The sequence below is a fragment of the Thermobia domestica genome, chromosome 15 (assembly GCF_964235325.1).
Source record: "Thermobia domestica chromosome 15, izTheDome1.hap1.1, whole genome shotgun sequence".
In the NCBI taxonomy this organism is placed as follows: domain Eukaryota; kingdom Metazoa; phylum Arthropoda; class Insecta; order Zygentoma; family Lepismatidae; genus Thermobia; species Thermobia domestica.
In genome coordinates this window covers 162,858,049-162,870,727 of record NC_137468.1, presented here as the reverse complement: position 1 = coordinate 162,870,727, position 12,679 = coordinate 162,858,049, and the positions used below count along the sequence as shown (strand labels likewise).

Below are 12,679 nucleotides of genomic sequence, written 5' to 3'. Positions count from 1 at the left end.
AAAATTAAAGCCGTATACGGCCAATTTGGGCATGATACGTATTGTAGTTTATGCATAAATTATAAATGATTGTTTTGTTTCACTAAGTTGAACTACTACATTTTCGTTCCAGTTGTTGCTAACAGTATCAAAATTTTCACTAAAACGTTTTTGTCGTAGAACGTTAATAGCTCTATAAACATTTCGTTTAAATTATAAAACTTATTCCTGTATCAAAACTGGGAGTGGGTCAAGTTAACCATTTTTAGATTGAACGTTTATTGCCATAGAACGAGAATGTGAGATTTTTTTTTTTTTTGGTAAACGATTCAGCGTCTCAGGGCAACGTGCCATCACTGTTCAAAAAACATTTCCGAAGCCAGAAGTGGTTCAAATTTAATATTCCGGTTTTAGTGTTGATTTCCACCGAGTAAAAACGGTAAGAGATTTCGGTTTTTCGCAATGGAAGGTTTCATGTCCCAAGAATAGGTTTCCTCCAGTGTTTCTTCCAGACATGATTTTGGGGGGGACCTTCCCCCCGAAGCTCTGAGAGTGACCCCCGGAGCGGACCAAAATAATACGTCTATGATATAATAATAAATAGAATAGTACCAGCAGTGCCCCCTCCCCTTCCCCGAAATAATTTTCTGAAAGAACGACTGGCTTCCTCTCTTCCGTTAACCCTCTCTTCAAACCTGAAGTGATTCAAATTAACGATTTTCGGTTCCAACATTTATCGCCATAGAATAAAAGTGGTAATATATAGCGACAAACTGTTTTCTACTACCGATTCAGGGTGTGAAGAAAAATGAAATGAAATCTTTGAGTTTTACGTCCCACGTTTATACCGGCTAGGCTAAAGGAGACGGTGATGATGAGAAATGAATAAAATAAAGTAAGGTGGAATAAATAAAGTAAGAGGAAACGGAAGAACGGAAGAACTCCGAGAAAACCCACGCACACGGTGTTTATCCACCACAAAGTTCACTTGGCGCGAGTGTGGACCCCATGCACCACAGGTGAACGCTCTACCACCGCGGCCCGTCAGGGTGTCAGGAGAACACACCATCAACCTGCAACAATCTACCACAACTGTTAGTAGTTGAAATTCACTACTACATCCAATACTGATTTTCGTAGAGCAAAAATAGTAAAAGAACATCGAGATGTAGTTTTTTGCAGTTGATTCTGCTTCCTAGGAGTATTTTTCGTCTCCTCCATTAAACATCTATTTAATCTGGAATTAGTTCAAATTAACGATGTCCGGTTTGAATCTTCATCGCCATGGAACAAAAACAGTGATGAACTGCGAGTAATAGCGTTTTGATATAGCGTCCAAGGAATGTGTTCTATCTATTACAACCAGTAATTATGGATGTAGGCCTACTACTTGAAGTTTTAGTACAATATTTAATTCCCATAGTTCGGAAGTATGCCGTAATTTTACATTGTGAAGCGAAACTTACTTGGGTTTCCTGGATCAAATTCATTCATGTTGGCAACTTCTGAAGATTAGACTTCTGCATTTTTTTTTAAAGCTGCGATTAAATATATTATCTATGCCAGTTGTTCCTGTTGCCGCTTCCGTTTTAATCATGTGGCGGCGTGGTGATGCGTTGTTGCATGGGGAAAAGCCATGCACTGTATGTTCCTCCATACTTCGTTTGTATGTTTAGATGAGAGTGAGAGAGGAGAGAGTGGTTGTGACAGTGTACAGTACACTATACGACATATGATAAATGAGGCGCGATAATGTTCAGTGCTTGTGGTTACGAGTTTTACTTTAGTTTTCAGTCTTTGTGTGTGTGTTGGAGCGAGCGGATGGCATAGACGAAAAGTGTGCGACGACTCTCACTTTTATTTAGATTTTTTTTAAAGCAAAAGAAAAAAAGACAACAATAATTCTCTATTATTCAGCACAAGTGTTTTCTTGTTTGTATTCGCAGAAACTGGCGGAAGGGGCGTGTACATTGTACGTATGTGATCATGCATGAATGAGACAGTGGGAGACTCAGGGAGGAGGATGGTGGATCGGCTTTCATTTGGATTTGTCGGTGCAGGATGCTTTGACCCATGCTTCGAACCTCGAACACAACACCCCCTTTATCAACAGTGATCTTCGCGGATGATGAACGCGGATCATGGTAAGTACATGCATTTTAGTAACTTTTTATTCCCTTATTACAGAGTGCATCTCACATGTTTCCTAATAACTACCGGAGTCAAAGTGGTAGCTGAATGGAAATACCCACCACTTAGTCGTTCATTTTCGTTAATTAGTAATTAGTTGTGTTGAAGTATTGGTAGTCAAGGACAGCGGCGCAAATCTCTCTTCAACATTGGAGGGGACGGGTAAGACCGTTGAAAAACAATGCTGAAGAGGATCAGGGGAGCAGAGTTGTCTTCAGCATTAGGAGGCTGGCAGATTTGAGGTTTATTCTTCGGAAGGGGGAAGAAGAGACTCATATTACAGTAGATTAGGGTTGCCAACTGGCCGATTTTTGACCGGCCTGGCCGGAAATATTGCTGTTATTTTGACTAAAGCCGGGAACCGGTACAAACTTCTTACTTGTCCTTTTTTGACCGGTTTTTCTTTTCAAATTTGTATCTAGTTCGAAGTATAGATTTAAAATGTAACTTTCAGTTTGTAAATCCAAAACTGTCACCTTTAACCACCTATCAACGATTAATATATTTTGTTCATCTGTTCAGATAATTTTAAAGAGATGACAGGGACTGTATCAGGGAAAATTCGAAATTTACTTGTAAGGTATTTTATACATTTATTGAGAGTGAAAATGGACTTCTTAAAGCAGTTCCCTATAGTTGGAGCATAAGTTTAAAGAATAAATTCTATTTTCCAAATCCAAAATTGTCATATAAAGATTAATATATTTTTGTTCATCTGTTTCGATAATTTTAAAGAAGGGGCAGTTACTAGTAAATACAATAAAATAATCAATACCGATTTTAGTTTCTCATTTATAGCACAATGTATCTACTAAGCTTATTAGTGAATGGACTAAGGATATGCAGAATACAGGTGCTGATGCACTTTTGTTCACGATAGTCCATTTCTTTCCCATGGATGGGTCCGAACAGAGATAATTCATACTTAGACCTATATCATAGGGAATTTTGAGTGGGTGCCGGTTTTCTTCGAAGTTGGCAAACCTACGGTAGATGAATCTGATTTCTGAGGTGTGAACCTGTTGTATATTATATATCAGGCGATGTAGATGAAGTAGTGATACAAATCAGTGCCGTGAACACATTCTGAAATCAGAATACATGCATATTTATAATTGGTACGTTTCTTCTAGGCATCCACACTGATCCGGATCTACAATGTAGATGTAAATCACATTTCAATTCGGATTATTGGGGGTGCAGTCCTCCCAGTTCCAAGATTGGAGGGGCATGCCCCCTCATTCCCCCGGAATTTGCGCCAGTGGTTAAGGAGTAATTAAGAGGTATTGATCGTGAACTAGGGACTCGTGACTATCCAGCGTATTTCTTTTCATCGCAAAATTTTATAGCGTAACATGTGCATGCATTGATAGTTTCACGGCGTGATCCATGAGGGAATTCTCCCTCGGAGCTTTCAAATTCCTTCGTGGGCAAACCTCTGACCATAAACAACGTGTGTTACCAGTATTTTCGCAGTATTAATCCTTCACGTGTAAACCCCCTCGGGGGGGGGATATGAAATCACCACAACTTGCATCTGGTCCGAAACCAGCCACAGAGGTTTGGAGAGACCATGAATATGTTAGGGGGAGTTGCAAGTCATTAAAAATTATCTTACGAATATCTAAATTCTGATTTTTGTATTAATAATAGCATTTTGTGTTGAGGTCTGGAGGGGTCACGAAAAGTTTAGGGGGGTAGGCTCCCTAGCCCCCCTCTAGTTGCGGGCCTGTATTTGGTACGTTTTGTCGTACATTCGATCCCTACTTGAATATTTACCAAGGTGTTTCTTCCAGGTATACCTTCAGGTTTTTGCCTTCCTGCAGTTGGCAGACTAACCACTTCCCAACGATGAGATATATTAAACTTCAATTACTTCCCACTCCCCTCCTCCCCCGACATGTTCTGGAAGAAAGTATGTTTATCAATGTCGTGGGAAACTGGAGCTAACCAAGTGAAGAGGTTTGGGGAACTCAGTTTCCTTATGAATATACGAAGAAGTACAGTAGAACATCGATTATCTGAGCTAATGTGGAACTAACCAATCTCGGATATTACGGACTTTCTGCAAAGTGAAGGGAAGTGCTTTATGCATATAAGACAACACCAATACAATGTTTACAAGTTATCTTGGGAGTAAGACCTTTATACTTAGAAGTTTCGATAAGAGCATACAAATACTGAAGAAACAAAGAAAATCAAATAAGACCAGCGGAAATACTTGGAAGAATACCAGAAAATGATATTAAAAAATAATATTACAAGTAATAAATGATAAATGGAATGGAAGTATAAATAAAAGAAGAAGAGTTTATTATGCACTTCGAAGCATAGAAAAAAAGATTTTCAGTGAAACTGGAAACAGGAAAAGAAGTGACACAATAAGTGGGCACGGTCCAATTAATACAACATTACGAAGATTAGACCTAGAATAAAATGATATTCGTAATTGTGGAGAAAGACAGACCCTAAAATATTTAATTTTAAATTGTCCGGAAATATACCTGAACGAAGAAATAACAGAATAAGAGAAATCTTAAGTCGTTTTCATGTAAGTGTTATAAGAATTACGGTATTGTCAGAATTGTGTGAATAATATTATAATCATGTCGCTGTATGAAACGCCCTCCAATCACATAGCGTTACCATCTCAAGCAGAAAAAAGCGCTCTTGTCGTTGGCTACCGATGACTTAATATCCTTGAAAGCACTCGGCTTATGTCACTTCGCACCAATGGCCAGAACCTAAACGATTGGGGGAGTATAGGGGTGTACGCTAAATTGCAACACATTAATACCACGTGCGTCCAGGTCAGCGAGGGTAAACAAGTGGGTTGGGCCAGACCGGGAGTAACAGCAGCGGGAGTTACAGGAGAGGTAGTTTGCATGTAGTTATTATACCCTGGCCGGTGAACGATGATTTCTGACAGCTCAGCTCGCGAAGACGACTGAGGAGTGCGGTATTGCCATGTGCTTCTCGCGCAAGGAGAGAATCGTCTGCTTTCTCGTTGAGGGTGAGAGAGGTGAGTGAAAGTTTGGCAATGTGCGCTGGTTACCATGGAAACGCGACTGGTTTTGAGCCTAAGATTGGTTGACCTGCTGTCTTCTGCTCGCTCGGTGAAGCCTTGTGCAAAGCTGTCAGAAATCATCGTTCACCGGCCAGAGTATAGCTTATGGTTATTATAGTCGTGTCGCTGTACAAACTGTCCTGCAATTACGTAGCACTACCGTTTAAAGCAGAAGACAGCTCGCTTGTAGTTGTCTGCTGATGACTTCATACAATTGAAAGCACTTGACTGCTGCCACGTCACTCCAATAAGCGAAAGGCATAATTGATGGGGAAGTTCAGGGATTTGCGCTAAATGGCAACACAGCACTAACTCCACGTGTTTCAAGGTCAGCAAATGTAAACAGATAAGTTGGGCCAGGCTGTAATTATAGTACAAGATACTAAAAATATGTATTAAAAAACACTTATGAATATAAATACCAATAGAAGATAACTTGTCAGAAATAAAATATTATAAGAAACTACTTAAGATTACAAATAAACAATAAAACCAATGAAGATAAATAATTAGAGTGCATGTGCAAACAGAATGTGTGTACTAAACTGACAATTATCCAATTGTTGGTGTGGGAAAAACATGAAATATTTTAGTTTTACGCCCCATGGTTATGTCGGCTAGGCTAAAGGAGACGGTGGTGATGAGAAATGAATGAAAGGAAGGGTGTAATGAAGAAAGGAAACAGGAGAGCCCGAGAAAACCCACGCACACGGCGTTTGTCCACCACTAAGCTCACTTGGCGCGAGCTTGGATCGAACTAAGGATCCCATGCACCAGAGGGGAGTTGTTGGTCTGGATGTCTAACACAAACCAATATAAATAAAAAATTGAAAGATGTATTGTATACAGTAATAATGACAATTAGTGCGAGTGAATTAGAAAAGAATGAAAGAATCCAAGTTAAGTGAGAAAGCTAAATATAAAAGTGGTATGAGAAGAGAAACCATCAAATGTATGTTACGAAAGACTGCAGATATGTGATAATGCAGTAAAATACAAGGTGAAAAAGTTTTAAAAATATATGAAGGTGAAAAATTAGAGTGCGTGCTCGGAAAGAATAATACAGGTGGAAAATTAAAAATGAAGCAGAACCAAGAAACACAGACTTTCAGATCTGGAAGAAGACAATTGAAGAAGAAAAAACAAATGAAATAAATTGTGGTACATTGTAAAAGAAAAGAATGTATAAATAAAAGCCAAAGGCTAGAAATTCCTTACCCAAAGACAAGAGCAGACCTATCCTCCTATTAACAATCTCTGAAAACCCCTATTACCCCTTCCTTTCTATCTTAGTATGAATTAGGTAGATTAGATTTCTGGAAAGATAATATTTAAAAAATAGAAATAAAATCTGGATTTTGTTACAGGTACCAAACTAAAAAAAGAAGTATTTTATGTACAGTAGTAACGACGTGAGATACAGTATAATAACTAAATGGGTCTGTATTAATTGCCTTACAGCACGTTTATTGGTTCGTGTGATGGGCTAACATGACCATAGATGCCAGAAGCCCACAAATCAAATTCCTAGTCCTTACCTCTTCATACATCTTTCATACATAATCAGATTCGTATTTACGTGGGGCGTCAAATTTCTTGGACCAGATATTGCCTGAGAAAATATATTACTTCTATTATTAGTATTATTATATTACTAATACTACTAGTGTGTATTATTAGTAGTGTATTACATGATTAATGATATTTTATTTACTGCATAGCTATATTGTTTTATTTTTTTTTCCACGTCATCAAATATTGATATTCAGTTCAATGTCTTAAATTTTCTATACCGATATTTGTTGATATTAAAGGAGGGCCTCAATTTTTTAATGACCCGGGACGGCCCTGTATGCAGTAATTATTTAGTACTTACTACATTAGGGTCAAGTACTGGATAGGGTTACATGCTTTTATCTACTATTACACGTTAAGGAAACTTTTGATCGAGGACCCTCCTCCACAATGATCATATTAAAATTTAATCTTTGTTTCTGTCATTTCTCTTCTTGCAAAAGCTTTTGCGAATACTTCCTCTTTCATTGTTCATTTCATACATTGCACACTATTATTTTGTTCTTTTTCTCCATATCCACATGCAGGACACTTTCAGTCGTTTTAAATCTCTGTACAAGCCCGGAAATAACAAGAGAGCAGGCCACACATTGCGTAACTGGAAACAGTCTGTTTTTACCAAAGCTCCTTGTGAGCTATATAACAACAAGAGAGTTTGTCTTAATATGTAAATGCACGCGATGCCCTTGACACACAAATTGTAGCAGCAAAAGCTCCTACATTAAAACAAATTAACATCTATACTGTCAATTCGTCACGTTTCAAATTATGATAATACGGGAGAAACGACAGTGTACGATTCAGGTGCAACTTTAGTATTAAAGGGAACATGCGTTGATACGTTGCTCTGCATGAAAATAGAAAACTTCACCAGAGCTCCGTTCCGTAATTGAGACATGCAAGTTTAAGTAGTTTCGTGAAATGCAAGGCAGCAATAAATGGAGGATATGTCTCCAGCATGTACAATCAAAAGTTATGCAGTGAAAATATTTCGTGAGAGTGAGAGAGGAAAGCAAATAAAATTTCATTTATCAACCCGTTCCGATTAAAAAAAAAAAAAAAAAAAAAAAAAAAAAGAAGTTAGAGATTGCTATTATGCTTAAGGTTGGTGTAAAGGGACAAGTTTTGCCAATAGATGCCACTACAGTCTTCGTATCTCACTCATGTATTTTTTACCTTTCACGAAAATTTACAATTTCTCTTACAAATTTCAACCTAGAGACTTCAAATTTTTAGAGAAGGAACTTCATAACCAATCGAAGGCAAGAATCCGTGCCGATTTCTTATTTAGAATTTTCTCCATTGTTGAAACAGTTATATTGTCAAAGGTTTGGACATCCCTTTCAACAAACAAAGCATTTCTTCAATGAAGAAATATCTAAATAAACTAATCTTAAAGTAACATAGTAGTACGAAGTAATTAAAAGGAAAATATTGCTTTTGTTTGCTTCAGTAACATTACAACAATAGTTTTTGGTAATTGTAAGTAAAACAAGGTCTCGTAATTATATAATTTAAGCAGTGTTGCTAACTTCACCAATTCTCATCATATCTGCTGAACAGATTGAGCTATTAAATTGCTATAAACGACATTATGATCTTCATGTTTATTAGAAACCATCTATCTATGTGATTTGATGTGATACCTACCGAGGGACTTTTTCGAAATAAAACGTTTTGAATTAAGTGACATTTTCAATCAATCCCTTGTAACTTTATTCCTGTTTGCAGTGGCGGATTTAGCCCGGGGCCGGGAGGCACAGGCTCAGTTTTTTGAGTGGCAAAAATAGTTTGTTATTTTGTATATATTTTTGAAAGCTTATAGAAACTCATGATATAGCTATCTAGTCTGGGTTTTGGCTAGCCCCCGCAGTTTTTATCTCCTAGATCCACCACTGTTTGTTGGAAATAACGTCATATCATTATCTTAGTATTCGACATTAAAGTCCTCCTGATGAGCGTTGGCATGTTTCTCTCACTTGCGGAATTACTTTTGTAGAGGCAACCAACATTTGGATATTTTGCCCTTCCTGCTGACCAAGTAAGTTGGCGTGTGTATTCGGGTTCGATTTCCGGTGGGAGAATAATTAAATTTGAACAACATATTACGGTTGTTCTGATTCCACCTTATTAAAGTATAAGTTTGTCAGGGAGCCACGGTGGTTCAGTGGTAGAGCGTTCACCTCTGGTGCATGGGGTCCTGGTTCGATCCCAGCTCGCGCCAAGTGAACTTTATGGTGGACAAACATCTTGTGTGAGGCCGCGGTGGCTCAGTGGTAGAGTGTTCACCTCTGGTGCTTGGTGTCCCAGATTCAAACCCCGTGTGCGTGGGTTTTCGCGGGGTTCTCCCGTTTCCACCCACTTTCTTCATTCCACAATTTCATTCATTTCTCATAATCACCGTCTCCTTTAGCCTAACCGGCATACCCGTGGGACGTAAAACTAAAAGATTTCATTTCATTTCAAACAACTTGTGCGTGGGTTTTTTCGGGATTCTCCTGTTTCCTTCTACTTTTTTTATTTTATTCATTTCTCCTCATCACCATCTCCTTTAGCCTAACCAGCATAATCGTGGGACGTAAAACTTAAAGATTTCATTCCATTCATTTTTATAAGTTTGTGTCTTATATTATTCTCGATACTGGAGAGGAACGCTGAAGTTAAAGAAGCAAAATCAAGGACAAAAACGAGTACCAATAATAATAAATAATTTCAAGAGATGAATTAATTTAAATACCTAGATATAATGGCAATTAATGGAAATGAAGTTAACAACAATTTTAAAAAAAACGAGAGAGAGAGAGAGAGAGAGAGAGAGAGATTAACATGTATATTACAGGCCCGCAAACGACCTAATGTGGACTGAGTTACCGCACATGTCGAGTTCTACGGAATAGAGGGTGACAGAGAGTTATTCACAACTCATAATGTTTACTACATATTACATTAATGAAATTTGCACAATATTGGACACAAAAAACTGCATCTTACTCTAAAGTAATTGTGAATGTCTTTATTTTTTTTTTTTTTAACTTACATTCAAAACTGAAGAAATGAGTAGTTCTTTGTTAAAATGTAATGGAAGAATGTCACCTTACACTCATTTCCTGTGAGTGGTAATGAACAACGGCTACCTGACTTAAGCTATTTCATTACGAAGGGGGATAATGCGGTAAATTGGCATTTTCACGAAAAGAACAAAACCTGCCATCAAATTCATTACACAGTTCCAACAATTAGGCACACAGGAAAAGAGACAAAATTTACAAAAATTGAATGCCGTAATGAATTTTTGAAAATCTTTGAGCTTTACGTCCCACGGTTATGCCGGTTAGGCTATAGAAGACGGTAATGATGAGTAATGAATGAAATGGTGGAATGAAGAAAGTGGGAGGAAACGGGAGAATCCCGAGAAAACCCACGCACACAGTGTTTGTCCACCACAAAGTTCACTTGGCGGGGGCTGAGATCGAACCCGGGACCCCAAGCACCAGAGGTGAACGCTCTACCATTGAGCCACCGCGGCCTCTAATGAATTTTTGTATAATAATAAAAAAACATACGTACATTTATACACATGAATATGTACTGTGATTGCATTAAATATAATAATTAAAATACGGGGTGAGGCAAAAGTCTGAATACTCCCCTATAAAAGTCGAATGGTATGAGGAATCATAATGTTTGGTATGGGTTGTCTGTAGGTGGGGGCGCAACTTATAGGAGCTATGGTGACAGTGGCGACCATCTTAAAATCTGCTATCTTAGATTTGCGTTACGTTTTCCAAACAAGAAAGGGGTCATGTCGCTTATCATTTTACACTGCCTTTTTCTGAAGAATACACCTGTGCAATCCGTTTTGCGATGTCTTTATATGGGAGTTATGACCTGTTAAATTTTGGAACCCTTGTCACAATCAGCATTACAGCATATGCTCAATATGACCTCTATTGCGCTGGATACACAATCGGAGTCTTTTTTGCCAGTCCTGCTGCACACGTCGCAGGGTCTGTGGGTCAACAGAGGCACATGCCCCCTCAATACGCCGGCAGAGATGAGCTACATTGTTGATTTTTACTTCATACACAATTGATTTCAAATGACCCCACAGCTAAAAGTCAAGAGGTGTGAGATCAGGGGACCGTGGTGGCCATTCCAATAGGACCCTCTCCTACCTATCCAGTGACATGGAAACTGTTCATCCAGAAACTGTCTGACCTCAGTAGCATAATGGGGAGGTGCATAGTCCTGTTGGAAGGAAGTTGGGAAATCACTCTGCGAATTCAACGATGTTGGAAACACATAATCACGGAGCATGTTAAGATACCTCTCCCCATTCAAGGTTCCATCAAGAAACACCGAATCCATGATTCTTGTGTCCCAAATCCCACATCAAACCATCACTTTTCCACCACGAGCACCTTTACAGGGATCCACCCACGAAGGGTTTGCATCTGACCAATAACGGTGATTGATTGTTTACCTCACCTTGCACACAAAAATTAGCTTTGTCACTGAACAACACTTGTTGTATGAAGGTTGGATTACTGTCTCACTGATCCAGAGCCAATTCTGCAAGCTGTAACCGCCGATCCTCCGAGAGATGATGTTGAAGCTGTAACTTGTACGGGTGCCATTGGTGTGTGTGCAACACACGCAGGACATGACCCTCTCCCCATTTAAAAAAAATGTAACCCAAATCCAAGATGGTGGATTTTAAGATGGCCGCCGCTGTCGCGATAGAGCTGAAAAATAATGTCCAGTTGAAATCTCTGTTTGGAATTTTAAGTTGGCATCATCTCGTACGTCGATTCTTGTAATTCTCAACGAATATTTATATATCTCACTAGCAGAAAAGGAGAACAAATGTTGATATAGAGCTCTGTAGATAATCATTATTCTTACCTACGAATTATTATAATAAGTAGGATCTTTTAATAAACCATATAGAAGATAATACCTATTGTTAGAATTCACTTTATATTAATACTAGCCTAAATGTCATGGAATGAATGTATTTGAGCCTCTTGTCCCGTAGGATACGCATTGGGAATGAATTTGAACTTAATGGCGTCGGAAGTGTCATTCTTCAGCGAACCCGAAGACTACGAATTGGACACTAATATCGATCGTTTTAGATTATTTTTATATAGACTTTCATTTCATAAATTTGATCACCTTATTCTAACCCTATATGAAGCTTTCGTGAAATCATATAACTCTAGATTTCTTATCGGTGTCGATCATCCAATGAAAGTTTCTTTAAGCAAACAATGAAATTACCGATGAGCTGAATTGATTTGTGTTTCGGTGTGTTATGTGGAAATGCGGTAGTTTTTATATGATGGAGGCAGTCGGTAATATGTCAAAGATTGTATATGAAATTACACAACAAATTAAGTATATACAGACACATTTGCGTGACCACAGATATAGGCATACAAACAAGCGATTGAGGTTCTTTTGTGTGGTCTCTTGTATTGAAATGAAAACATCAGGAAATCGTGCGAGTTTGAGGTTATATTGAGTGATTGAGTACGTAGTACATGGTTCGGCAATTAGCTTTCACAGTTCCCATGACAGTAGATACCAAATACTAAGTCAGTTGCGCTTGCTTTTGGACTCTTTCATCTTCCTTTTATCTTCGATAGCAGCGTCAGTGGTCAACCCAATGACCTCTCCGTGTGATAATACCCTCTTTCACAGTATTGCGTGAATGGATCGATAGTAGTCTCGGTTCAAAAGTCTCATTTGCCGTAGCTTTATCGTAAAAGCCTTCAAACTGGCTGAGAAATCCTGAAACAAAAGATACAACTATTCCTTGGTAGGCTATTATCTTGTTGGTAGCAAGATCAAATAGTTTTTTCT

The 12,679-nt window shown here is 38.3% G+C and overlaps 1 protein-coding gene across 2 annotated transcripts in view; it reads left to right on the top strand.

Moving 5' to 3' along the window:
* LOC145671329 (glycoprotein-N-acetylgalactosamine 3-beta-galactosyltransferase 1-like) overlaps positions 1–12,679 on the top strand; it is a 301,114-nt gene that overhangs the window by 91,447 nt on the left and 196,988 nt on the right. The window contains exon 2 of one of the 2 annotated variants that reach the window (XM_081740334.1): positions 1,926–2,123. In XM_081740334.1, the coding sequence (XP_081596460.1) occupies positions 2,105–2,123 (19 nt within the window). In that variant the 5' untranslated portion in view covers positions 1,926–2,104. Of the gene's footprint in view, positions 1–1,669; positions 2,124–12,679 lie in introns of those variants that run through there. The other variant, XM_081740335.1, reaches the window with a different exon arrangement.